At 41.0% G+C, this 27,516-nt stretch overlaps 3 protein-coding genes and 1 long non-coding RNA gene across 10 annotated transcripts in view; 2 read left to right on the plus strand and 2 right to left on the minus strand.

Annotated features, from left to right (window-relative positions):
• Window positions 1-13,887, plus strand: part of acsf2 (acyl-CoA synthetase family member 2) — a 29,858-nt gene extending 15,971 nt beyond the window's left edge. For both annotated transcript variants that reach the window (XM_017724323.2, XM_037543891.1), the window contains exons 11-16: window positions 9,869-9,976; window positions 10,071-10,222; window positions 12,307-12,448; window positions 12,647-12,757; window positions 12,875-12,943; window positions 13,372-13,887. In XM_017724323.2, the coding sequence (XP_017579812.1) occupies window positions 9,869-9,976; window positions 10,071-10,222; window positions 12,307-12,448; window positions 12,647-12,757; window positions 12,875-12,943; window positions 13,372-13,422 (633 nt within the window). In that variant the 3' untranslated portion in view covers window positions 13,423-13,887. The remainder of the gene's footprint in view (window positions 1-9,868; window positions 9,977-10,070; window positions 10,223-12,306; window positions 12,449-12,646; window positions 12,758-12,874; window positions 12,944-13,371) is intronic.
• chad (chondroadherin) lies at window positions 1,199-7,400 on the minus strand. The gene is made up of 4 exons (XM_017724324.2): window positions 6,375-7,400; window positions 4,306-4,469; window positions 3,767-3,912; window positions 1,199-2,628 (listed from the first exon to the last, which is right to left on the minus strand). The coding sequence occupies exons 1-3, from the start codon at window positions 7,155-7,157 to the stop codon at window positions 3,771-3,773; spliced, it is 1,089 nt and encodes a 362-aa protein (XP_017579813.1). The 5' UTR covers window positions 7,158-7,400; the 3' UTR covers window positions 1,199-2,628; window positions 3,767-3,770.
• A 4,755-nt stretch (window positions 13,888-18,642) lies between the features above and the next one.
• armc7 (armadillo repeat containing 7) lies at window positions 18,643-23,670 on the minus strand. Of its 6 annotated transcripts, none has more exons than XM_017724330.2 (4): window positions 23,648-23,670; window positions 20,823-20,903; window positions 20,531-20,674; window positions 18,643-20,366 (listed from the first exon to the last, which is right to left on the minus strand). In XM_017724330.2, exons 2-4 carry the CDS (start codon window positions 20,899-20,901, stop codon window positions 20,020-20,022), a joined length of 570 nt encoding a protein of 189 aa, XP_017579819.1. In that variant the 5' UTR covers window positions 20,902-20,903; window positions 23,648-23,670; the 3' UTR covers window positions 18,643-20,019. The 6 variants fall into 6 exon arrangements, with proteins under 6 accessions (XP_017579819.1, XP_017579818.1, XP_017579814.1 ...); XM_017724329.2 differs by lacking the exon at window positions 23,648-23,670 and adding an exon at window positions 23,525-23,603; XM_017724325.2 differs by lacking the exon at window positions 23,648-23,670 and adding an exon at window positions 23,053-23,166.
• Window positions 23,054-25,950, plus strand: LOC108443560. Its single transcript, XR_001859145.2, has 2 exons — window positions 23,054-23,191; window positions 23,898-25,950. It is a non-coding gene; the product is annotated as an uncharacterized LOC108443560 (long non-coding RNA).
• Window positions 25,951-27,516: the final 1,566 nt, after the last annotated feature.

The following is a 27,516-nucleotide window of genomic DNA, read 5'->3' on the forward strand; positions in this document are numbered from 1 at the left end:
ACCAGTCCTGCGTTTTCGTTGATGGAAAAAAAAAGAGACAAGTAGATCAGACTGAAGTGAAACAAACAAAGTTTTATTACAAAATTCTGGAGAGGTTACAAACAGAGAACATGCATCATGTATCTCCCAAGTAAGCTCTGACCCCTTCTCATCTGACTCCCTTTTTTATAGTCGCATGACAGCTCCTCCCAAGATAACAGTAGATTCCATCAAGCCTCAATGTATGCGTTAGCACATCTCACCAATCTGTATCATAGATGTGTAAGTATGTGCTCGAGACGCAAAAACTTGGGTGTGGGAGGAGTTTGGTGAGGTCTTGGAAAGTGACTAAGTCGGCTCCGAAAAGATTCTGGCAAACCGTCAGGCGACTCAGAAGGGGAAAGCAGTGTGCCACAAGCACTGTATATAGTGGAGATGGTGTGCTGCTGCTGACTGAAGACGTCATTGGGCAGTGGAAGGAATACTTTGAGAACCTTCTCAATCCCACCGACATGTTCTCCAGTGAGGAGACAGAGTCTGGAGACACGGGAATAGGCTTGTCCATTACTGAGGCCGAAGTCATTAAGGTAGTTAAAAAGCTCCTTGGTGGCAAGGCTCCAGGGGTGGATGAGATCCATCCCGAGTTCCTCAAGGCTCTGGATGTTGTGGGGCTGTCTTGGCTGACACACCTTTTCAACATTGCGTGGACATCGGGGCGGTGCCACTGGATTGGCAGACTGGGGTGGTGGTGCCTCTTTTTAAAAAAGGGACCGGAGGGTGTGTTCCAACTACAGGGGAATCACACTCCTCAGCCTCCCTGGTAAGGTCTATGCAGGGGTACTGGAGAAGAGAGGCCGGCTTATAGTCGAACCTCGGATTCAGGAGGAGCAGTGCGGGTTCTGCTGGCCTGGGAGCGCCTTGGGATCCCCCCCGGAGAGCTAGTGGAAGTGGCTGGGGAAAGGGAGGTCTGGGCCTCATTGCTTAAGATGCTGCCCCGGATGGATGGATGGATGGATGGATGGATGGATGGATGGTTGGATAATTTAAGATAATTTATATTCATCGTGACATTTAATACACGGTTACCTAGCACTTTCCAGTTCTCTAAAAAAAAGTTTAAAAATGGAGATTTAAGGTGTGGTCTGGTGCAGTGATGCTCTAAGTACTTAATGGCAACGTCTACAAAAGACAAGAATACATTTTCTTTAGGTATTGGACATTTATTGAAAAGGTGATATAACCACCTGTTACACAAAGTTTAAAACAATTACAAAACCGTGTGCCATGCAGTTGTTTGGCAAAACCCATATCAAAAATCTCCCTGATATTCATTCTACAGAAACTATTACAACTGCTTATTGATAGATTAAGATATTGTCTTTGTATATTTGATTGGAATAGCACTGCAAAGCGAGATGATATGGAAAAGTTAATGTTAAAGCATGTCTTCTATTGAGTGAAAAGGAAATCATTGCAGTTTTATTTGCACTCTTACCCATACAGCATGCTTTTCTTGTCGAAAATGCTTTCATTTTGTGCATGTGCTGTAGTAAAGCATACTGTTAGTTTGCTTTAATAGATATTTTATTTAACATGTATACATCATAAGACTGCATTATTGATAGCCTCATTTGTCTGTGCTTTAACTGTCATTTAGGTATGCTTCTTCAACTTATTTATGATTATAAACCAATACCCATTTCTATTTTTTCCATTTTTGGAAAAGTGTTGGTGTTCCATTTTGGTTTGCAGCTGCTTCGATGGTCCTGGTTCTTGGTTTTGTGTCTAAGATGGAAAGACATGTGTGTCATTCATATCTTTGTTTCATAAGTTGTTTGGCAGCTAAAAGCAAAGAAGAAAAACTGAAAAAACAGTTTTTGCTTTGAAATTACTGGAGCAGCAAATGTCTTTGTTTGTTTCTTTTTGTACTTCCCAGCTTGCCAAAGTGTTTAAGGGCATTCACACAGTCCTGCTGTTTTATGTTTCTCCAATACTTCCAAATTACATTTAAACTTCAAGTTGAAAATTTCTGAGAAAACTGCCTGAAGAGAAAAAGGGCCTGAAGTTTCTCATGGAGTATTTTATTGACACTGTAATTAGATGTTGATGGCAACCAAAGCAGTTGTTACCATAGTTAAGATGTGTTGGTATCTGTTTCTAATGAGATGGAGGAGAACTTTGTGTTAATCTGAACCTTTACATTGTACTACCTTGGATAATGTCTCTTACCTTGAACTGTGGTCAAAGTTAGGAACGATAATATTTGTTAATATGAAAAGAGATTCTAAACCCGGAATGGCAACCTGACTGACAAATTGATTAGGTGAGGGAATATAGTAGACTATCTGCTTATCTGGAAGCTACAGGAAGCTTAACAAAATCCACAAGATGTGGCACAGAGAGAGCATCAGGCTCTTTGTGAGTGATCTTTATATTGTAAGCTTTAAATTTGTGAATTACATAGATGTTTGGTGGTGATGGTCTCTACAAATGTATCTCTTTGCTTCTTTTTTATTGAATATAGATTTAATGTGTCACTTCATAGAATTTAGAAGAAATACAAAATATGGACAGTCCTGAAGTAGCGTTGCTTCCCATTGCTTCTCTGCACACATAGCCATCACCTGGACAGGCGTCTGTGTGAGTCACCTGTGGAAAAACACAAAGGACAAAGCCAAGTCAAACAGCTAGGCCCTGTACTGGACATCTGTATCTGTGCTACACTGTCGAAAAGTGGAAAAGCACAGACAGACCCAGAACATAAAGTGTAATCCAGAGATAAGTAAGGAGTAGAGGACAGTAGTTTACTGCAAAACAAGACAGTAGCCCAGAACCATATCCTGACCACAATTGCAGCAGCAGCATTCATCTTTTCAAAATGATTGGAGAAGACATGTGGCAGGCAGACAAATATTCTGACCTTTGTTTTCTTGACCATTTACGAGATCTCATACTGAAAGCTTATAATACAGCAGATTCCTTTAGCATAGAATGGCAATGTGAAACTAACGCTGTAGTAGGTCAGCTGAAGTTTTAATGCAACTGAACGCTGTAATAGGTCAGCTAAAAACAATCTTTCATTCACAAATAATGGGGATTACAACACTTGTTGGCTGCAACCTGTTGGCAGCTATAATCTACTGATAGTGGTGAAGGCACTTTGCAGTTGTTTAGCTCTTGGAAAAGACTGCTACTTCACTTGATTAACTACTGCATACATTCCTAATGCTTCACTGAACTGTGATTAAACATTATTAAAATAAAAGCCCAGGTCTTTGACTCAACTGATACTGAACATTGTCTAAAAATTTGACTGAATGTATCTTTGAGTTGTGGCCTCCTAAATCTGCTTAAGTTTAAATGTAAGTGTTGAAACTTAAACTTTAAAACTTAATCTTTACAGTTTTGGATGAATGATTGAATGATTGCATTGAAATGTGGAAACCAATATATAGTGTGCTTTCATTATTATTTCAGTATTTACAAAGTTTCTTCAAAATATTGTTGTGGAATGGCAAGTAGCACTTTAGCATGTATTTATGAGTATGTCCTTCATAAATGCATCCTATGAAAGAATCTCTTGTATAGCCTTTGGGAGAGCAGTGGTCATGTGCTAGAAACCACAACTGCCCTCCTGACAGAGAACCCCTGAGACAGGACATCATGAATCACCACTTCAGAATGCACGTGGAGAGAGGCAAGCCCTCATAACTGATTTTTTGAAGCCCCTGATTTAATATGTAACCAATCATGCCTAACTCTAGATGGTTTTAAGGTACTTTGTTACCTTTTCAAAGGCGTGCTCCCTTCTTGGCTCTCTTTTGCTTCACTTTGCAGCGACTAAAAGCAGTACTGTCTCTTATCTGTTTACCCTTCTGATTTGGAGGAGATGCACAAACTGCATCAAGGTAATGACGACTGGAGTCCATCCACCTAGAGATGCAAAAATATCAAATTTTTAGTTTAAATATGAGATTTGAGTTACATTTGTGGCATTTTGCAGATACTCCAAAGCAACTTGCAGTTTGATCATTTTTTACACAGTTAGGTGAAAGTAGTGCTACAAGTCCTACCTGAGTACTCTTTTTGGTATAGTGTAGGGTGCTTTCCCAGGTGAGGGATTGAACACCATTCTCCAGCGCAAAATAGAAGAGGGGTTATCCACTACACTATACCAACCATAGTGAGTTATGCACTAAGTACATGACCATTAAACAAGGTTAGATCAGAAACATGGGAATAGCTGTAGTGTGATAAACAGCTATTCCCTTGTGGAAGAGGTGTAGGTGGTATTGTTGCTGTTGTTGTTGTTGTTGTTGTTCTTACTTCCTAAGGTTTGCTAATTGGCAGGTGCAGCTCCAGGGGTTGTTGAACAGAGTAAGATTCTGGATGGTGTTAAAAACCAGACTGCTTGGTAGGGTCTTCAGCTTGTTGTTCTCAAGATGCAGAGACTTTAGAGCAGTCACCCCTTCAAAAGCAGCAGTGGAGAACTAGAGGGATAAAAATAATGGACTGTACTTTATTTCTCTTGAATGAAACATGTTAGTCTGACGCTGAAAACACAATGTGGCTTTGGCAGTGTTTACTTTAAATAGTGTTGAACTCTGGTTTCAATCTCTAGTGCAATTGGAAATGTTTCTCTACTGCGTGCAGGTAGACCGTATTTCTTCTGTCAACTCTTTTTTTTTTATTATTATTGAAATGTCTTTACTACTCACAGTCAGCCCTCACTTTGTTTTTCGGATGGAAAGGATCTTCCACATGAAAGAGCCTTCACATGCTTTCACCTGTGCCAGGGCTTATGTAAACCTTTCTGCAACCTTTACTTCATAAGCAACTGCTAGGCTGTTAAAAACGTCACTGAGGTGCTAGGCGAACCATTCTGCCTGCATGGTGTGAAGGTGGTTCTCCATAAAGGAAGAGGGTGGTTCTTGGCCTGAGACATTGCAGACAGGGCGTGTAAGTGGGAGTGTGTTTGGGTGTGTTATATAAGTCCAAAAGAGATGCGCTTATTTAGGGGATTCTTTGGAAATTTCCACTCAGGATGAAAGAAAGTGGACAGCTAGAGAGGTTGGTAAGTTGAGGCTATGGAAGATGTTTTTGCATCGTCTTTCTCTCCTGCATCAGCTGACTCTTTTGCCAAAAAATGTCTGCAAAGAGGCCAATTGTGCATTCAGTTGGGGCAACTACAGCCTAAAAATACCTCTCTTCATGGGCCTCGGAACACCATGTCACTATTTACCTGTCTCCTAACCTTTACTGACCTGTTTACAGGGTGCCTCGTGTGAGGGGGAAAAAACACAGATCTCAAAATAACATTTCTGTAATTATTAGACTGAGACAGATTTGGATGAGGGCCACAAACAAACAGACGCTAAAAATACCCTTGCGAGACCCATTACTTTCATTCATTAACTCTTCATGCCATGACACTGATGCATGCATGGAACTTAAATAGAGAACAAGACGACCTCTGTTGCAGCTTCATGCACTTTGTCCCAGAGTATGGTAGATCCCATGCCTAGTGGAATCCTACACCTCAGAGTTTGAATAATTTAAGTATTTTAGCCTTTCTGATGACCACATTTTCATCTTACCTCCACTGGCACCAGTTAGAGTCTGGTAGTTAAGTTTTGGCTACCAGATAATAGTTCAAAGAGTTCATCTAACATGTACTTCCAAAGGGCCTTTACTGAGGTAGGAATAGAGAATCCTGCTGGTGTCAGCACATGTGTATCTACACACAAAGCACATGTGACCTCTTCAAAGTCCTCTGGGCAAGACAAGGAGGATTTTATTATGTGAGGAAGATGGAGCACAGATTGTACTACCTCCCAGAAACAGGTCTATCTGTTTAAACTATGCAGTTATTGGACATGTGCTTCAGTGCTTTATTGGACATACTCATCCAGTATTTTAAAATCCAAATTGAATAAATAAACTATCCATTGATATCTAGAATGCACAACAGTGAACCTAGCAGACCTACCACTTTGTGTGCAAGAATATTTGGTCATTAATATTATTGCCATTTTTTAAACTTGTGGTTTAAATATGTTTTTCTCTTATTTTGAGAAGCATATTAGCAGTTTACATATTGATTCATCTTCATACTAATAACCTTATTAAATGAAAAATATGGTATGTACACGTTGTGTTTCCAAATGCCAGACCACAAGGAAACCAAACATAAACAAACCGTCATACAGCCAGAATTTTATAGAGGCTCCTCAGTGATGGAATGAAAAACCCTACATAATTTATTTCTCCGCAAATGTTCCAGCACACAAAATTCATGTGATTTTTGGATGCCATGCATAGCCAATGGTTTTGTGCTCCCATTACTGTCATTACTTCCAGTACAGCTAGCTTGTGATGATGCTAGAGAAACTCACCTTCTCCAGGACCATGTCATTGAGATGTAGTTTCTCCATATAGCGACCAAAGCTCCGGAATGCATGATCAGGTATGAAGTTGAGTGGGTTCTTTGATAAATTAAGTTCCTCAACAACACGTAGCTTGCTTATGGCCAGAATGGGATAAGTAGAGAGCTTGTTTTGGTCCAAGGTAAGAATGGCCAGGTTCTCCACTTCATCAAGAGAGCCAGGCTGCATACCACTTAGCTCATTTCGACTCATGTGCAGCCAGCGGAGGTCCTTTGCACCTGTGAAGGTGCCCGGTTGCAGGTCACGGATTTTGTTGTTATCGAGCTGCAGAATAAATAGGTTGATCATGGGGGAAAAGATACCTTTGGAAAGACCTGAGATGTGATTACCATCCAGGTAAAGATAGGTGAGCTCGGATAAGTCCTCAAAAGCTCCAGGTTTGATGGTGCTGATCTCATTGTCAGACAGGTACAGATAAATGAGCTTCTTGAGGCCTTTGAAGGCCTGACTGGCAACCTCCCGGATTTGGCAGTGTTGCAGATGCAGGGAGATGAGCTCCTTCATGTCACTGAAGCCCCCAGTGGGTAGCATGCCCAGGTTGTTGCGCTGAAGGTTGAGGAGACGAGTTGCCTCAGAGGTGCGAGGAATCTTCTTTAAGCCGACATTGTCACAAATAACATGCTGAAGGTCACCGTGACAGTGACACAGGCTGGGGCACTGGCTTTGTGAACCTACTACACATGAGGCAAAAACCAGTATACAGAACACTAGCTGGAACTTTACAGTCTTCATGATGATTCTGTTTCTGACAGTCTGGTACTTCTGTGTTTTCTTCTCTTGTCTTCTTGGAGCCTCTTGCAGCAGAAACTTTCAATCAGACAGCAACAGGGATCCACTCAATGCTCGAAGAGTAGAGAGAGAGAGAGAGAGAGAGGTAGAAAATGCCAGAGTGCTGAAAGAGAGAGCAAGAGGTATACTGAGGAGAAGGAGAGGGTGTGTGACTGAGAAAAGGAGGGCAGTGCAAAAAGATTCACTTTAGACCTGTAGAGAGAAATGGCAGTCATCTGAGTGGAGCAGTATTTATAATATTTACTCATGCTAGGAAAAAAAAGTGTTTTTCCCTGAGCTCAGGTCTGACCAGAGATTTTTTTTATGCGGTATAGCCTGCTGGAGGAAGTGAGGAACTCTCTACAAGATGAAAGTTTTACTGAAGTCTTCTAACCTCATTATTAAGATTCATCACTGTTATATCACTATTAGTACTGTTAGGTACTGTTAGTTCCTTTGATTAATTCTTGTCTTCTTTATTTTTATATAAACATTTGCCAACCTCTCTTTGTCTATTACAATTAGAAAGAATGTTTTTGTAGCTGTGCCTTTAAGAATAATATATGTAAGTAACCTCTGTGACTTGGTTGGCCTGTGTTGTGCCTCATTTAGAAAACAGTTATGGCTGAAATGCCCCTTATAACTTCAGTTTGAGTGGGTGGGGCTGAACAGGAAGATGTATGTAAATTACTTGGTTTTCATGACATCACAAAACAGTGAATTCATGGTTTTTATATAATTTATATATATATATATATATATATATATATATATATATATATATATATATATATATATATATAAGCTGCTTTGTGTCACAAATTAGTGTTTTAAAACTACTTTGAGGGCTCTTCAAATGTGGACTTGTATATATGCTTTGCCAGCTTCTAAGAGGTTAAAATAGAACTACAGTGGTTGTCTTGCCAGACCTTCCATTGTTTTTCAGTTAGTGGTAAGAGAAAAGGAAGCCCATACTATGTGGCTGACTGTTTTATAACACATAATCATTGCCAGATGTTTGGCTTGAATCAATTCACAACAATGGAAATGAGTTTTCTTTTCTTCTGTAAGAGAAAAATCAGCAGTGCATTCCTCTGCACCAAAGTCTCCTATTTCAAATATGTACAGTATTTCATAGACTTAAGAAGAAATGCAGAAATTAAGAAGAAGATGCCGGTGTGTTATCCCATTTCTTAATTGTTCTTTACTTGATTAGAGATTATTGGCTGCTCACTAATAAGTATGATGTTGCTAGCTTGAATGAGTCACTGATAGATTTAAACAAGATACTGGCAATCTTGCCCTTCCATTTTACACTACTTTTGTGCCTGGAAACAATACATCAATGCTGTATCTGCTCAGGTGAATAATTTAAAAAAATCTTTTGGCTGTTGATTGGTCTCAGATCAGTGTGAACTGCTTGGGTCACAAAAAAAACAGAACTAAGGGAATCATTGGCCATGAGTTCAAGTGCACACATCTTTAGGACTTGGCCTCAATGTGTCTGTTTTTGAATACTGCAGCTCTCAGGATAGGTGGAATCTAGTGTTTGCTCAACAAATGTAACGTTTTATTGGGAAAGTGTATCTCCTGGCATTTCAGGTACGCATTCACACCAGGCACAATCTCAACCCGCCCCTGCAGTGGCCAGCCTGCACAGCTGACTTTGCTTTAGGAAGGACAAGTGTGCTCAATCAACGTGTAGTTAATGCCACTGATAAATATCCTTGGCCATTATGAGGTCACTGCTTTTAATTAGGGCTGTGTCAATTACTCAATTCTAAAAGAACTAAATTACTCAATTGTGCAGAGGTATGTTCTCTGTAAGGGATGTGTTTTTTCCCTCTTAGAAAATCAACTAAACATAATTTGATTGCAGGTGCCTAAACAACTGCATGCAAATAACCTGTATTCTGATTGGCTGCCCTGTATTGCACTTCCTTTCAAGAAGTCATGTGTGCTGAAACACTCCTTATAACTTCAGCAATGGATGGCCGAAGCTGAAATGTTGTTGGCTAAATTTACATATATGTAAATCAGTTAGTGGACATGACATTACTAAAACAGTGAATTCTTTTACAAAAACAGTGAAGTCTTTTAAATACATTCTTTTTAATGTGGAATCGTAGAAAGGCTATGCAGGCTAAGAAAGGCTAGGTTTCTTATTGTTTATTTTATTAATTTTTACTAATATGACTAGTAGTGGCATTCCTATTCTTAATGGGTCTGAGGTGCATTGCTTCTTAATGGCCAACTAAACTAGCACCATGTTTTTCTAATGGAGAGGACAGGGTGGGATGGAGGTGGAGTACAGCACAGCAGGTGAGCCAGTTCTCAGATGTGCACCACATACCTCACTTGCCTTCCAACCTTGAGTCCTTTCCATGCTGAGACTGCAGGTTTTCTGCCTTTCAGCCAGTTTGAGAAAGATAGCAGACTATGGGTTGCCATAACACCTTTACCAAGCCCAATGGTATAAAAAGGTGTAAGCATTCAGATCCAAGATAGATTTGTCTGAATTTTTTAGCAACACAGTTGAGTGGCATGAAAGCGCTTTTCTCTGATCTCACCAACACAATGAGAAAGGCAGCTGTAATCTTCAAACAAATGTAGTTGGAGTTTTCTTGTCAAACAGAAAAAGTTATGCTCTGATATTTTCTTTTCAATTGGCACAGATTGCATATGGCACCACTGAGAACAGTCCTTTGACTTTCAGCGGCTTCCCTGTTGACAGCATGGAGAGAAAGGCAGAAACTGTGGGATGTATCTATCCTCACACTGAGGTAGGCACATCTCTAATGTATTCTTGCTTTACATCCTCTAGGTCAGCTAACGAGTGGAACAGTTCAATGTAATGACTGGTTATTTCTTTGTTAGGCGAAGGTGGTTGACCCTACAACAGGAACCATTGTTCCTCTAGGAGTTCAAGGAGAGCTAATGATCAGAGGATACTGTGTCATGCTAGGATACTGGCAAGAGGAGGCCAAAACCCAAGAATCCATCACTAAAGAGGGCTGGTACAAGACTGGGTATGTGTGCTTGACATATTGTTAATTATCAGCATGAGTATTATTTAGGATAAACTATTAGGACTTCCTACATGGACTCCCTACGTGGACTTTTTAGCTGTGATCCGTCCATGTGGGACTACTTTTATTGCCTTATTTTCTTACTGGTTTAAGTAGTAAAAGCTATCTTTTTATGTCTTTATATCAGGCATGTCAACCTGGGGACCTTTAGCATTAGATGAGCATTTACCCTCATTTAACACTCTAAATTCAGTTCATGAAGGCCTTGCTAATTACCTTGTGTCCTGAATCAAGGTGTGTTTAAAGAGGTGCTGAAGTCTGCAATGTTTTGCCCTTGGACTGGATCCTGACATGTGTTTTTTTATTTATTTATATATATATATATATATATATATATATATATATATATATTAATGTTTGTTTATGTTATGTATGACGAGGATCTTGTGTCCATTTTTTATAATTGTTGCAGACTAAAATGCTTTATTTTGCAGTGACTCAGAATATCAATATTTGCCCTTTTCTTAGGGGGATGAGAAGATGCAGTAGAACTAGAAATTTGTGATTATCAGTGTAATACCTTTCTTTGACTTGTAATGAATGTAGTCTTGTTAGTTCCCTAAAAAATTTAAAAACAAGAACATACACAACTCAAGATTAAATAATGTTAAGAAAGGGGTTTTTAACAGGTGTAGAGTGTCCAGATGTGCAAGATGTGCGATAAGGTGTGCAGAAGTGTAATAACCCTTTGAGGCACAGTGGTCACTGTAAGAAACCACTTCGTTTTTTTATCATTTCTCAATTTGCATTTGCGTTCAAAAAGGGAACCTCTACATTTTCTGAAAATGTTTAATGTTGTTAAGTAGCACACAGGGAGTGATGTAAGAACTGTAGCTGTAGTTTTTTGCAAATCTGGGTTTGCATGGTTGTTGGAGGAGCCTGTCCAAAACTGCTTACCAGGTGATCCAGGTTGGTTTTGCATGTATGGTTGCAGTTTTTAATTGTAGATAACATGCTATAGAATGAGAATTTACTAAATAAAAATAAAATTAACCGTTATATTCATTTTATACGGCTAAAATGTGGTGGTTTTGGCTAGTAACCACTGTGAATATAAGTGAAGTAGATGGTCACATGTAACCACAATGCATTTAGGGCAAACACGGAGAAGTGATGAAAGACACTGTGCCTATAGTAGAACATGTTTATTTGTTTGTTTATTCAAAACTAGAGATATTTCAGAGAGCTATATTTTATATTGTATATTTATATTGTATATCATAGTGCATCATGGAAAAACAAATATGAGTGCTGAGGAGTTGGTAAGGCTGTAGCTAGAGGCCATTCCATCAGATTCTTCATGTAGTGAGAGTGAGAGCAGTCAAAAGGATTATCGGGGAGATCAGGGCAGTTATGGAGTCCAGGTAAATAAAAACGATAGAGGTAGTGAAAATGACGAGGGCAGTGACCCAGTTTTAAATGCACACATTCTGTAACGCAAGCAGTTTCCGAATGACAAGATGACCTTGAGGGACGTCCATTGCTCTGTGGTAACAGTTTTAGAGAAGGTCAAGACTAATTCTAATAAAGACTGAAGACTGTCAGCTGGCAGAAGAGCACAGTTCCCACACTACAAACCATACATATCAAAGGAGAAGCACATATCTGAAACATCTCCCAGTGTAAAGCACATCAAGATGGGTTTGCATTGCACAAAATAAATGTGCACAGAGTGCAATGTTGGGCTGTGCATCAGCCAGACAACAAACTGATTATATCTTTGTCACAAAAATTGAAACAAAACAATGAAATCCGAGAGCAAGTTGAGTATTAAACGGAAAATGTAAATGACAGCGCCACTTAGTGCAGTGGTTACTCAAAGAAGCACTTCAGAAATGACCTAAAAAATCTCACCCAAAATCTGTTTTAGTTTAATGGTTTGTAAGTTGTTCTTATCAACAAGAAATTCTGTATGTGTGCCTGAAAGGGATGTCTCCAGTAAGGTATCCATATGTGCAGATTATTTGCATTGAATAAATTAGAATAAAAATATAATTACAATCAATCATTTATTTGTTTTGCAGTGATATTGCCAGTTTGGACAAGTATGGTTACTGCAAAATAGAGGGACGACTCAAAGACATGATCATCCGTGGAGGAGAAAATATCTACCCTGCTGAAATTGAACAGTTTCTGCACACACATCCAAAAGTCCAGGAAGTACAGGTGACCAAACCGACATAAAGGAGGCTGCAGTTTTCATCAGTTGACAGCTCCATGCCTTCTTTAGCACTGAACAAGATTTCATAAAGAAAGTAGCAGAAATGATTAGCCTGAAGCTGAACCTTTGCTGTTTTATTTATTTATTCAACAGTAAGGGAATAAAGGAATGTTCTGGTAGACATAGAGTCCATATGTTTGCAGGTGGTTGGGGTGAAAGATGAGAGAATGGGTGAAGAGATATGTGCCTGCATCAAATTGAAGGCTGGGCAAGAATGCACTGTGGAGGAGATTCAGGCCTACTGCAGAGGCCAGGTTAGATCCATTTGAAAGACTCTAGCACATAAATAAAGCATTTCACCTCAGAGAAGAAATTATACATAAAGACAATTTCATGCTAATCTGTCAGTATATGCATCTGTTTATTTATAGATTGCCCATTTCAAGATCCCACGCTATGTGACTTTTGTTGAGAGCTATCCTCTTACTGTCTCAGGCAAGGTAAGTGTGAAATCTTGGCTTTCAGGTTCACATATGCGCTTATGCTGCCATGTTATTAAGGTTTATTTCAAATTCTACAGCTAGTTCAGAAGATTCATGTTGGTTTATACGTATCGTTTGCTTAGACCTGCAGTCTGTTTAACGACCATCAGAAATTCCTTGTGGTCACCACCTTTTTTATTTTTGTCTGTGGACACACTTTGGAAAAAAATGTTAAAAATGTAAGAGTGGCGTTTATTTGAACCTAATCACATAGATCTCTAGACAGGAGAAATTTAAACAATTTCCCTGTCTGCACAAAATCCGTTGAAGTGGTTTCAGTAGTCAAGGGGCACCAGTCTCTACAGCACTTCAGCTTTGTGGTTTACTGTTGAAGGATTGAATCCTCAAATAGCACTGAAGCTGTTTCTTTCCTTCACCCACCTCAGATCAAGAAGAACAACCTGCGGGAGCAGATTGAGAAACAGCTGGGACTGTGAATGGAAGGAAAGGCGTGCCATGTTTTTAAACAGAGGAAATGCCAGAAAGTGAGCCTGAGATATTGATATGCCACTTAATAACCTTAATTTCTCTCTTAATATCTCTATATGTTACATCTTTATTCACATTCAAAGTATATTCAGTGATTTAGACACCCAAGTGGTAACCCTGATTTGATTTTACACAGATGAACTAGGAGAGATACTGTTCTAGATACAGAAGGTAATAAATCAGTAGAATTATGTTTGAGGGATTTTAGTGGGCAATGAAATCCCCTCCTATGTCCTGATTAGGTGATCTCTTGAACCTTCTAAAATGCAACGTTTAAGAAACTAAATATGAATGATGTATACCATGTTAATGTAAAAAACATTTAAAATCACTGTATGGTTTTAACGACTTTTTGCATATATTCAATATTATATTTCTCAGTGGCAAGGAGTAAACCTTTATATTGTTTTCCATAACTGCTTTATGTTCATTTTATATTTGCAAGCCATGCTTTTTTATAGTGACATTTGGTATGGTTTAGCTATTAGCTAGTTTTGTCAGAACGTTTAAGACAGTGCCTCCCATCGACCTACCATTAATGGGAGGGGCAGTAGTAGGGGTTCGGTGCTTTGTGGATCGGGCAGTGTCCGAAGGCGTGGGGCTTGGCGTTCTGATCCTCGGTTGCTGAAATTGGAAGTTGGAACGTTACCCCCCTGGCGGGGAAGGAGCCTGAGTTGGTGTGCGAGGTTGAGAGACCGGCTAGATACAGTGGGTTGCAAAAGTATTCATACCCCTTGAACTTTTCCATATTTTGTCACATTACAACCACAAACATAAATATATTTCACTGGAATTTAATGTGAAAGACCAACACAAAGTGGTATACAATTGTGAAGTGGAAAGAAAATTATACATGAATCAAAACATTTTTTACAAATAAAAAACTAATAAGTGCGACGTGCAAAAGTATTCAGCCCCCTTTTCCCTGAGTGCAACCAATTGCATTCAGAAGTTGCCTGATGACTGCTAATGACTCAAAAGGGTCCACCTGTGTGTAATCTAATCTCAGTACAAATACAGCTGCTCCGTGACGGCCTCAGATGTTGGTTAAGAGAATATTGGGGAGCAAACAGCATCATGAAGTTCAAAGAACACACCAGACAGGTTAGGAATATGGTTTTGGAGAAGTTTAAAGCAGGCTTAGGTTATAAAAAGATTTCCCAAGCTTTGAACATCTCACGGAGCACTGTTCAATCCATCATCCGGAAATGGAAAGAGTATGGCACCACAGGAAACCTGCCAGGACAAGGCCGTCCACCTAAACTTACAGGCCGAACAAGGAGATCACTGATCAGAGAGGCAGCCAAGAGGCCCATGGTGACTCTGGATGAAATGCAGAGAGCCACAGCTCAGGTGGGGGAAACTGTCCACAGGACAACAATTAGTCGTGCACTACACAAATGTGGTCTTTATGGAAGAGTGGCAAGGAGAAAGCCATTGTTAAAAGAAAACCATAAGAAGTCCCGTTTGCAGTTTGCCAGAAGCCATGTTGAGGACACAGCAAACATGTGGAAGAAGGTGCTTTGGTCAGACGAGACCAAAATAGAACTTTTTGGCCACAATGCAAAACGCTATGCGTGGCGGAGAAATAACACTGCACATCACTCTGAAAACACCATCCCCACTGTCAAATATGGTGGTGGCAGCATCATGCTCTGGGGGTGCTTCTCTTCAGCAGGGACCGGGAAGTTGGTCAAAGTTGATGGGAAGATGGATGGAGCCAAATACAGGGCAATCTTGGAAGAAAACCTGTTGGAGTCAGCAAAAGATTTGAGACTGGGGCGGAGGTTCACCTTCCAGCAGGACAACGACCCTAAACATAAAGCCAGAGCTACAATGGAGTGGTTTAAAAAAAAGAATATTCATGTGTTAGAATGGCCCAGTCAGAGTCCAGACCTAAACCCAATTGAGAATTTGTGGCAAGATCTCAAAACTGCTGTTCACAAACGCTCTCCATCCAATCTGACTGAGCTTGAGCTGTTTTGCAAGGAGGAATGGGCAAGAATTTCAGTCACTAGATGTGCAAAGCTGGTGGAGACATACCCTAAAAGACTTGCAGCTGTAATTGCAGCAAAAGGTGGCTCCACAAAGTATTGACTCAGGGGGGCTGAATACTTTTGCACGTCGCACTTATTAGTTTTTTATTTGTAAAAAATGTTTTGATTCATGTATAATTTTCTTTCCACTTCACAATTGTATACCACTTTGTGTTGGTCTTTCACATTAAATTCCAGTGAAATATATTTATGTTTGTGGTTGTAATGTGACAAAATATGGAAAAGTTCAAGGGGTATGAATACTTTTGCAACCCACTGTATAGTCGGGCTCACCTCAACACACAGCTTGGGCTCTGGGTCCAATCTCCTTGAGAGGGGCTGGACTTTATTCTTTTCTAGAGTTGCCCATGGTGAGAGGCGGCGGGCAGGTGTGGGCTTTCTCATAGCCCCTCCACTCGGTGCCTGTATGTTGGGGTTTTCTCCGGTGGATGAGAGGGTAGCTTCCCTACGCCTTCGGGCTGGGGAACGGGTCCTGACTGCTGTCTGTGCTTATGCACCGAACAGCAGTTCAGATTACCCAGCCTTCTTAGAGTCCTTGGGAAGGGTGCTTGAAAGTGCTCCTCCTGGAGACTCTATTGTCCTACTGGGGGACTTCAACGCTCACGTGGGCAATGACAGTGAGACCTGGAGGGGTGTGATTGGGAGGAATGGCCTCTCTGATCTGAATCCGAGTGGTGTTCAGTTTTTGGACTTTTGTGCAAACCACAGTTTGTCCATCACAAACACCATGTTTGAACACAAGGATGTCCATAAGTGCACATGGCACAAGGACACCCTAGGCCGCAGTTCAATGATTGACTTTGTAGTCGTGTCGTCGGACTTGCGGCCATGTGTTTTGGACACTCGGGTAAAGAGAGGAGCTGAGCTGTCAACTGATCACCACCTGGTGGTGAGTTGGATCAGGTGGTGGGGGAAGATGCCGGTCAGACCAGGCAAGCCCAAACGTATAGTGAGGGTTTGCTGGGAACGTCTGGCAGAATAACCTGTCAGATTGATCTTCAACTCACACCTCCGTCAGAACTTTGACCAGATATCGGGGGAGGTGGGGGACATTGACTCAGAATGGGCCATGTTCCGTTCCTCCATTGTTGAAGCGGCTGACTGTAGCTGTGGCCGTAAGGTAGTTGGTGCCTGTCGGGGCGGTAATCCTCGAACCCGGTGGTGGACACCCCAGGTGAGAGATGCCGTCAAGCTGAAGAAGGAGTCCTACCGGGCATGGTTGGCCTGTGGGACACCAGAGGCAGCTGGCAGGTATCAACAGGCCAAGCGATCTGCGGCTTCAGTCGTCGCCAAGGCAAAAACCCGTGTATGGGAGGAGTTTGGTGAGGCCTTGGAAAGTGACTAAGTCGGCTCCGAAAAGATTCTGGCAAACCGTCAGGCGACTCAGAAGGGGAAAGCAGTGTGCCACTAGCACTGTATATAGTGGAGATGGTGTGCTGCTGACTTCGACTGAAGACGTCATTGGGCGGTGGAAGGAATACTTTGAGGACCTTCTCAATCCCACCGACACATTCTCCAATGAGGAGGCTGAGTCTGGGGACATGGGAATAGGCTTGTCCATTACTGAGGCTGAAGTCGCTAAGGTAGTTAAGAAGCTCCTTGGTGGCAAGGCTCCAGGGGTGGATGAGATCCTCCCTGAGTTCCTCAAGGCTTTGGATGTTGTGGGGCTGTCTTGGCTGACACGCCTTTTCAACATTGCGTGGACATCGAGGGCGGTGCCACTGGATTGGCAGACTGGGGTGGTGGTGCCTCTTTTTAAAAAAGGGGACCGGAGGGTGTGTTCCAACTACAGGGGAATCACACTCCTCAGCCTCCCTGGTAAGGTCTATGCAGGGGTACTGGAGAAGAGAGTCCGGCTTATAGTCGAACCTCGGATCCAGGAGGAGCAATGCGGGTTCCGCCCTGGTCGTGGAACACTGGACCAACTCTTCACCCTCTCCAGGATTCTGGAGGGTTCATGGGAGTTTGCCCAACCAGTCCACATGTGCTTTGTGGATCTGGAGAAGGCATTCGACTGTGTTCCCCGGGGTATTCTGTGGGAGGTGCTTCAGGTGTACGGGGTACATGGCTCTTTGCTACGAGCCATTCAGGCCCTGTACAAACAAAGCTGCAGTTTGGTTCACATAGCCGGCAGTAAGTCAGACTCGTTCCCAGTGAGAGTTGGACTCCGTCAGGGCTGCCCTTTGTCACCGATTCTATTCATAATTTTTATGGATAGAATTTCTAGGCGCAGTCAGAGGATGGAGGGTGTCCGGTTTGGTGACCTCAGGGTCACATCACTGCTGTTTGCAGATGATGTAGTTCTATTAGGGACATCAACTTCAGCTTTCGCTGGATCGGTTTGCAGTCGAGTGTGAAGCGGCCGGGATGAGAATCAGTACTTCTAAATCCGAGACCATTGTTCTCAGGCGGAAAAGGGTGGAGAGCCCTCTCTGGGTCGGGGATAGGCTCTTGCCTCAAGTGGAGGAGTTCAAGTATCTCGGGGTCTTGTTCACGAGTGATGGTACAAGGGAGCGGGAGATTGACAGGCGGATTGGTGCTGGGTCAGCAGTGATGCGGGCTCTTTACCAGTCTGTTGTGGTAAAGAAAGAGCTGAGCCATAAGGCAAGGCTCTCGATTTACCGGTCTTTCTACGTTCCCACCCTCACCTATGGTCATGAGCTTTGGGTAATGCCCGAAAGAATAAGATCGCGAATACAAGCGGCCAAAATGAGTTTCCTCCGCAGGGTGTCTGGACTAGAGATAGGGTGAGAAGTTCGGTCATCCGGGAGGGACTCTGAGTAGAGCCGCTGCTTCTTCACGTCGAGAGGAGCCAGCTGAGGTGGTTCAGGCATCTGGTTAGGATGCCTCCTGGACGCCTCCCTTGGGAGGTGTCACAGGCAAGTCCACCTGGGAGGAGACCCCGGGGAAGACCCAGGACACGCTGGCGTGACTATATCGCGCCTCAGAATCCCCCTTGGAGAGCTAGTGGAAGTGGCTGGGGAAAGGGAGGTCTGGGCCTCATTGCTTAGGATGCTGCTCCCGCGACCCGAACCGCAGAGAAGCGGAAGATAATGGATGGATGGATGGATGGATGGATGGATGGTTTAAGACAGAGTATTAGGAATCCCAGAGATTCAGATGTTTTTATTTCATTTTGATCTTTTTTCTAAACATTGAACATGCCCATGATCACTTGTCTGTCCCATAGATCTAAAATTAAAACACCATGATTTAATTTCAGGTGACTTTTAAAGGTTTAGAACAGTGTGCTCAGTTTTTTTGTCTTGGTGGGCCAAAGTGTGGGGGACACGGGGCCAAAAATAGAAAACAAGACACACATAAAGAAGGCAAGTATGCTTTAAATTGAGTTTTTTAAAATGCACATTAACATGAACAATATTTAATAACAATAATTACACTATGTTTTATTAATGAAATACTTCGCAAATACAATTTAAAAAGAAAAAATGTAATAAATAAAAATATATTTGCTCTGGGACTAGGTTAACAGCAAGCCAAATTTGGTTACATTTTGGGCAGCACTGGTTTAGAACATACACAAAAATTCAGTCATTTAGCTTCAGTTTTCACTAACGCATATGGTTTAATCAGAGGTAACAATGGCCCTTCAGATCTAAATAGATGTTCCACTTTCCCTCTTATCTAGGCATCAAATGTCATGACTATGACCAACCAGTTATGTTATAAATCAGCTTCCTGGACACAGATTAAGCCTAATCTGGATTTATGTTTTACATCAATATTGATTTTCCATTGAAAAGGTTTTTTGTATAAGATTAAGCTCAACAGGGTCTAATGTTCAGTTAGTTATCATTTAATATAAAATCCAAGACCTAGTTTGGATTTGAGGTCCACATTTAAATGCCTTTCATTTATTAATATAATCTTAGTATACTCTTGGCTCTCTTTATGTGGAAATCATGCCGCTAATGCAACATTATTGAACAGCTGAATGCACCTTGAGGAGAATGCTAACTCCCAATTCTGTTACTTTAGCTAAATGATGGGAACAGTAGGCCATCCTACACACACAAAGAGAATGAGGCCAACTGTGCTCTCTTGGACTCCCAGTTACAGATGGCTGTAGTATCACCAGGGACTGAACTTTGCAATTTCCTGATGATAGAGCCTACGCTTAGATGGCTGCATTACACATAATTCTCCATATGTTTCAAAGCACACAACTTGCTTGATTTTTCCCTATTAATACTATAAGGGAAGTTACTGTTATTTCGGTCAATAACATGACTTCTCACAATTTTATTGTTTTGGTTAACTTACCGAAAAGCCTTTATTCTACTTTAGTTTTTATGTTAAACCAGTCGAATGAATGGTATGGTCATTTATATGGGCAAACTCACTTGACACAGTAATGCTGAATAAATTGTCACCAGAGCCATTCGTGCTTTCATTTTTTACAAATCCACCCAGCATTCAGCACAAAGCAGGACAGTTCTGATCTGACATGCACAAACTGGAGGTGTCCTAGTCTTTTGGCAGTGGAATTCCGAGTACTGATTGACTGTGTCCTTGCATTATGTCTCTGGCTCTGTCCACCTGTTCCTCTAAGCAGTAGTCCTGCAGGAAGACTGTAGCCAGGTTGCTGAGGCGGGGATTCTGTGTAAGTGAGAAGCGCAGCATGCACTGCACCACTGCACTCTCTGTGGTTTCGGAGCGTGATGCCCCTGTGGTGAGATTCATTAAGGTTGTGATGGCAGAGAGAACAGTCTCGTCTCTGTGGCTTGACAGGCATCCTGTAACTAATGGAATCCCTCCACTCTCCAAAATCTGATCACGACATTCCCTGTCCATGCTGAGGTTACACAGGCCACCTGAAGTGAGAGAAACATCTTAAAGTCAAGTCAAACAGAGAATGTAATGGCATTCAATGATGTCACAAGTGAAATCACATAAAGCTGATACTTGTGCCTGTAACCATTTTACCATACTGGCCATATCTTAATAAAACATTTGCAGTTCCCTTAGTGACACTAACCAATTCCAAACTCCACAAAGTTCTCATTTTCCTCTGTCAGCATGTCCAGGAAGAGATCAGTCACCTGTAGCATCCGCAAGGCTTCCATGTTTCGAGGATCATATGCAAAGTTGGCCAGGTTGGCCAGAATTTGCTCTTTTGCTTCTAAACAGATTGAATTAAAGACCATGATTAATTCATGTTTTAGAAGCATATTCTCTTTGAGCTTATTTTAACACCATGGAACCTAAAAAATGTTTACACATTCACTGCATTTCCAAAGAAGGCTTTTCATGACGTCGGTTGGAGATACCTTCACTATCGGTGTCCTGAAACTCTGTGACCAACCCCTGCAGGTATTCAAACCTTTCGGATGCACAGAATCGATCCATTCCTGCCACAATATGGAAAACAAATCACTGTACTGATGAAGTCAGTCAAGTCAACATCTGTCATTGAAATTGGTGTCTGCAATTTTCATTCTGACATTGTGTTATTTGCAGAATGTATCATTGACATGTGCCATTGAAAATGGTTTGATGTAAATCATTGTGATGTACAGATGGATACTAACTCAAATGATTTACAGTCGTGGTGATTGGCAACCTTACTGTTTACTATGCAAATATACTCATATTATTTACTGTCCAAAACAATCAGCAAACCTACATGTGTCCTCTGAGTTTTTATATGTAATATTGATAAAGATAAAACGATACATCGGCAGGAAAAAGGTTTTCTTTGGGGACTGTTGCCTTTCTTTGTGGACTACACTACACAGACAAAAAGTACTGGGACACACCTCCTAATTATTCAATTCAGGTCTTTTAGTCACACTTATTGCTAACAAATGGATAAAATTAAGCACATAGCCTTGCAGTCTCAATAGACAAACACTGGCAAGACAATGGGTCGTACTGATCAGCTCAAGGACTTTAAACATGTCATTGGATGCCACTGCTACTACACGTTAGATTGTGAAAATCTGTCCTGCTAGATCTGCCTCTGTCAACTGTAAGTGCTGTTATTGTGAAATGGAAGCACCAACAACAGCTTAGCCACAAAGTGGTAGACCAAGCAAACTCACAGAGTGGGGTCAATGAGTGCTGAAGCACAGTGTCTATCTTCTATTGAGTCACTCACTACCAAATTTCAAATTGCCTCTGGAAGTAACATCAGCAAAACAACTGCATCAGAAACTTCACAAAATGGGTTTCCATGGCCAAGCAGCTACACACAATCCCACCCAGAGCCCTGACCTGAACACCTTTGGTATGAACTAGAACAGAGAATGTGAACCAGGCCCTCTTGTCCACCTTACAAATGCTCTTCTGGATGAATGAGCAAAAATTCCCAGACAGAAAGCTTCCCAGAAGAGTGGAAGCTGTTACAGCTGCAAAGAGGTACCAACTCCATATTAATGCCCATGGATTTAGAATGGGATGTCATAAAAGCTCCTGTAGGTGTCCCAATACTTTTGTCCATATATGTATGTGCCTCTCTGCCATTATTGGGGGGGGGGGGGGGGGGGAACCTCAGGCACCAAGCAACGTATCTGTAACAATCTTGTGTAATAACAATAACCTTTTGTAGTGTATTAAACCGTGTGGTTCTTTTCACCAGCACTGTTTTGACAATGTTTATGGCCTCTAATGACTTTGCTTATACCTTAACGACTTTATTATATAAAAAGAAAACGTGAACGTTCCCTTTAAGCTTATATATCCGTTTTTAAAACGTTATACTACTTCTGGACACATAACTAATGACAATAGCGTGCTGGTTTTTAAATATCTAATCAGGCCGCAGTAAGCACGTCGTCAGTAGCAAGCCGGGCAAATGTCAAAAGCACAACATTTATCGGTGACTAACTAACCTGGAAAAGATGGCATAGTTCACACAAATAACCTCGCAGAAAATTAACACCCAAGAAAACTCCTGTGCGGCTACTAAAGCTACCGAACAAACGACTTCCTGTTTAAATTTCTGCTGCTAAGTTATTTTTCTACAGCACAGTAACCTAAAATATGCCCTCGTTTGCTAACTGTGTAACAAGCAATCGCAAGTAATTCACCAGAGGCGCCATGTTTCAGTGACCGAATCCCAAATGCCTGTCTTGGTAGTGCAGCGCACTACTTAAGAAAGCGGGAGAATGAGAAACCCCTCGCTCCTCTGGCCTATATTGTGCACTACGTAGGGAGCATAGAGCCATTTGAGATCGAGTTCATGTGCACATGTGTGGAAGTGCAGATCCGGTTTCCAACCTCGGATTATCCAGACACAAACAGTTCCTATACAGTAATGTTTTCTAAAAGAAATTAAACCGTAATGTCACGCTCGATGTGAAATTTCAGCGAACTCTTCCTGGTATTTTTCAGCGCATCCTGCAAACCTGTGAAAGAATTTACGCACATATATATATATCAGAGACACGTTTGGTAAAATACTATCTGGAGGAAGTAGTGCGTACGTGTTTTGGTGCATGACTGGAGGTCAAAGCGCAGAGTCTGTGCAGAAAAGCCAATTTATTAATAACCGTTTACCCTCCGGTTTTCTCCTCAGGGACCTGTGAGCGTAACCTTCCAGCATGAAGCAACACAAATTATCTGCGAAAAAGCGTCTCACAAAGCCGATTCTGTTCGGTGCTCTGCTCGCAGGACTCGCCACAGCGTTCTTAAACAGGTAGGTTAGTTTGACGTTACACTCCTCTGTTTCCGTATAGACTCTCAAGCTGTCGGTATCAGCACTGTTATTTTAATGCATCTTATTCATTAAATGCTTAGATATTATTTTGAATTTAAAGATTCAAGATTGAAATTATTTAAATCTTCTAATCATCCATGGCAATTTTGGAGTTTCAAATTTCCCACTCTTAAAGAGAAACTCCGGCCAAAAGAAAAAAATAACCCTCGCTACATCCTTGAAAACATGTCCACTCGCCTCGTACAAAAATTCTGCAGTAGTATCTCAAGCGAGATTTTACAGTTTAAAAACAAAAACAAAAACAAAAAAAACCTGTGACGATGTTTCTTGAAGGTGGGAGGAGCTTTTGAAAAACTACAAGTATGTCGGTGTTGATACCTGCCTGCTGGCTAATACAGAAAGAAGCCAGTACTGCTAAAAAGCAAAATACCACACCTGTAAGTCTGTAATTAAGTAAGTCTGGCAGCAGCTTGTGGGGCCAAGCCCAGCGGCTATGACCTATTTGCGTAGTGCATGCTGGGTATTGTAGTGAGAAAACAATTCTCCTGTTAAGCTTGGCTGTTTTAATGAGTTATTAAATAGGCCTAGACCTGTTTAACGACTTGCCAGTTTATATCACACTGGCGTCGTGCCCTGTGACATCTGCAGCCTTTGACTGAACATGTTTTTGACATTTCTCCTGAAGGCACTTATTCTTTGAAGACGTGGCAGAGATTCGGGCTCAGGAACGAGCTCGCAATGAAGTAAAACTGTTAGAGGTGTTAGAGCGGAGGCAGAAACAAATGGAAGAGCTGGCAGAGAAGAAAGGTGCAGGGGAGAGGTGAGACTGCAGTACATCTTCAATCCAAGTACATATCAGCTCACCTCTGCTGAAGACGGAGCTGCTGTCCCAAATGACGGATTGAGCACCTGACATGTTTCGTAACGTATTTTAGGTTGATTTAATATGCTAAATCTGATCTACACACGGAGAAAGAAAATTCACCAGAGAAGTGCACTTGCAACTGAAGAAGTCAAAAAAGGACCTTTGCATTTTTGTGGACGAGAAAAATTCCAGTAACGTGATCTTAGTCTGTGGGTACCTCTCATTACTTGACTGCCACCTGCGGACTGAAGATCTAAAGATGCCAAAGGGAAGCTAACAAAGACTGCGCTGTAGTGCTGACTGTGCTTGTTCCTCATAAATGCTGTTTTTTGAATGTCAGGTTTTTAAGAGGGTAAGCCCACATAAGCCCCCCGTTTCTTCTGTCGAAGTGAAGCATTGAGTCACAGTAAAGGTGTTTTGGAGTGTATTCTAGTAAGTGGGTTTGACTTCCTTTCAGGTGCAATGCCCCAGCCTGGTATCTGCCAAGTGATGTGATTATGCTGTGTAAATTCAAATTCCTGCATATTTCCTTTGCAAAATCTGCAAGAATCTAGAATATATGGGTACTCTAGAAGGAACATAAGTCATATCAATGCCTGGGAAATGTTTACATTTGTAAGCAGGTAAATATTATGTTCCTAAAATAAACGTATGCCTTCCTTTTGAAATGCATTTCATTATAAAGGTTAGTAGTATTACATTTAGTACAGGTAAAGTTTTGGACTTTTGCCTGCTGTAATAAAAAGCACAAATGTAAGTATTAAAAGTTAAAGTATTTAAAAATAAGCAAACATGCAGCTGCTGATGAGCCTAATGGGTAGTCAGCGCATCATTTCTTGACCTGTAAACAAGCCTACAATGTATCCCACCTATCTCTGTTTTACCCAGTGCCCTTTTCAGTTCAGTCCTCTCAGGCTTTGGAAAGGATTTCTATAAGCATTTTGACTCTTCAAAATGTTCGTCAATGTAGGCTATAAAAATGACTTTTTTTATAATATCTTATGAATATTGACACATTTCTTTGTCTGTTTAACTTATAAATAAGTGATAAGTTGTTTTAAACATTACGAAAACGTAATGGAAACCATTTGTTTTAGGTGTCAGGGACAGAGCCTAAGTTACACAAGTTTTTAGAGCTGGAAAACATAAACAACTTTTAAAAAAAATTTGATAATCCAAAACTGATGCTACAACAGTTTTTGCAGAAAGTGACATAATTACCTAAAGCATTTTCTATTGCCAAAAGTCAGTTTGGTGGAAACAACAGCAAAAGTTACAAACTTTTTCTGGCATTTTCTTCTTATCTTTTACATTTTTTAATGCATTTACTAATTTTGGGGTTGGCACAGCTGATGTGAACATCGCTACTGAGGCACACAGTGTCATCCAATCTTCTCTTGTAAGGCATTTGAACTCCTGCTGTGTTACATTGTTGTCGGTGATTAGGCACTTGACTGTGGAGTTATCAGCCAACATGATGGAGTTTCCATTGTGGCAACACAAATGTGGGAGGTGGAGTTCAGCCCAAACAGCACAGCAGTAAGAGGTGTTTGCTTCAGTCTGCTGTATGAAAAGCTGACTGTAATTCTAGGTCTAAATATTCTAGTATTTTGTGGCAATGCATTGTTTCAGTGATGAGAGTTTAGGTGTGTGGCAGAAAGAAATATGAAGTAAATCTTGATTCCTCTGACCAAATTATGTGAATGAAGTCTTGAGCTTAAAACTTCCAAGCAGAGGAAGTATCTGCAAATACATAAAATATGTGAATACACAATGAGCAGCAGAAGTCATACCAGCGTCTCGACAAGAAGGTTTTCACTGAAATGACAGAGTTTTTCTGTCTGTAAAAAGAATAAATTGTTTTTAAAAGAAAGTGTGTAAAGTGTGTAGACTTTGCTGTAAAGGAAGATTACACTTAGGGTTTGGTTATGTGTAACATGGGCAATGCAGGCAGACTTCTAGGTGTTTTACTGTTATTATAAAGTTGTCTTAAGTGTTACTGGAAAAAGTTGAAGGATTTACTTATGAACAAAACTGTAGATGTGCCACTTCTTGTCTGCAGTGTCTACAGTGCCCTCTACTGAAAGCTAGTGAGAAACTATTTTGTCAGATACAAGTGCAGTATTAATAGCAGAGCTCTACGAAAGACAAGACAAAGAAAACACATACTCTTCAAGTGAAATTAAATAAATGTTTGGGCTGTAGGCTGAGGCCACCATAATCAATGTTGGGAACACAGAGAGAACATCACAGTTTCTCGATCATGGTAATAAATCCACACATTAATTGGGTTTGCATGGCTTTACTGGGATATTGCAAGAAAAATGTCCTTAAAACTTTCAGGCTTACAGTTAATTCCTGTAATTTACATATCTGAGCCACAGCAGCTTGGATTGATATTACAAGTATCATAAATATAGACTGTTTCACACCTCTGGAAAGACTTTTACATTTTATACTGAAGACTTATACAGTTTTTTACAGATTTTTCAGTAACATTACGTATAACAACTCGGAGGGCATGTGTAGGATTATTGGCTCAATTGGAGAGCAAGTAAAATGGCTGTAGACATCATGACCCCTGGTTGTCCAAGTTTCTCTACAATGAAACATTATACATGAAACCTCTCTGGATGACTTTTACATCTCAACAACATTATTATGCAGAAATTTTGAAAAATCACTCGATTTTAACCATCAAGTTTCTATAGTATAATAAAAACACACACACACACACTTCAAATACCTTACTTTATTGTGCATTGCATACTTCTGACAAAAGAAATCTCACATGGAGACTGCTCAGACCTGTTCAGTGTTCTGATTTACTACCTTTTCTGTGAGCCAGTGCAGTTTGTTACTGACCAAGCCCAGCAGTCAGACTGACCAGCCACCATTTATTCGGTAAAGACAGAAACTCTATCAGTCCAGTTACTCAGCAAAAGCCTAACATTCTTCCTTTTTATGCAAGTCTAATGGAGTCCCCCAGGCCTGTCTCACTCTGTGGTAATGGATTGAGTGACAGAGAGGAGACTTTTTAAGTATGGAGGATCCTCTGAGAACCCCCTGTATGACAGACACTCGAGTGGACAGCACGATCTGTCTTCTCCTCACAGCTTTCCATCCGTTTGATGAGCCAATAGACAGAGCAAAATAAGAGCAAAGAGCACACACAGAGCAAAATAAGTCAGCAGTCAGGGGAGTTAGGCTGGGGAAGATGAGAAAAAGATAAATTTCATAGGCTCACAATCACAAATCTAATTTTTTTAATTAGAGCTGTTATTCTTCAGCGTAATAGAAAGATCCTCTTTGATAGGCTTTGCGATATTTAATTTTGGATTTATTATAGGAAATGCTCAGGACATTAAAAACACTAGAAGAACTTATGTAGTAATTTAATTGGTCATTTTTAAAAAAATTAAAGTACATGTTTCATGTT

The sequence above is a fragment of the Pygocentrus nattereri genome, chromosome 13 (genome assembly GCF_015220715.1).
Source record: "Pygocentrus nattereri isolate fPygNat1 chromosome 13, fPygNat1.pri, whole genome shotgun sequence".
NCBI classification, from domain to species: domain Eukaryota; kingdom Metazoa; phylum Chordata; class Actinopteri; order Characiformes; family Serrasalmidae; genus Pygocentrus; species Pygocentrus nattereri.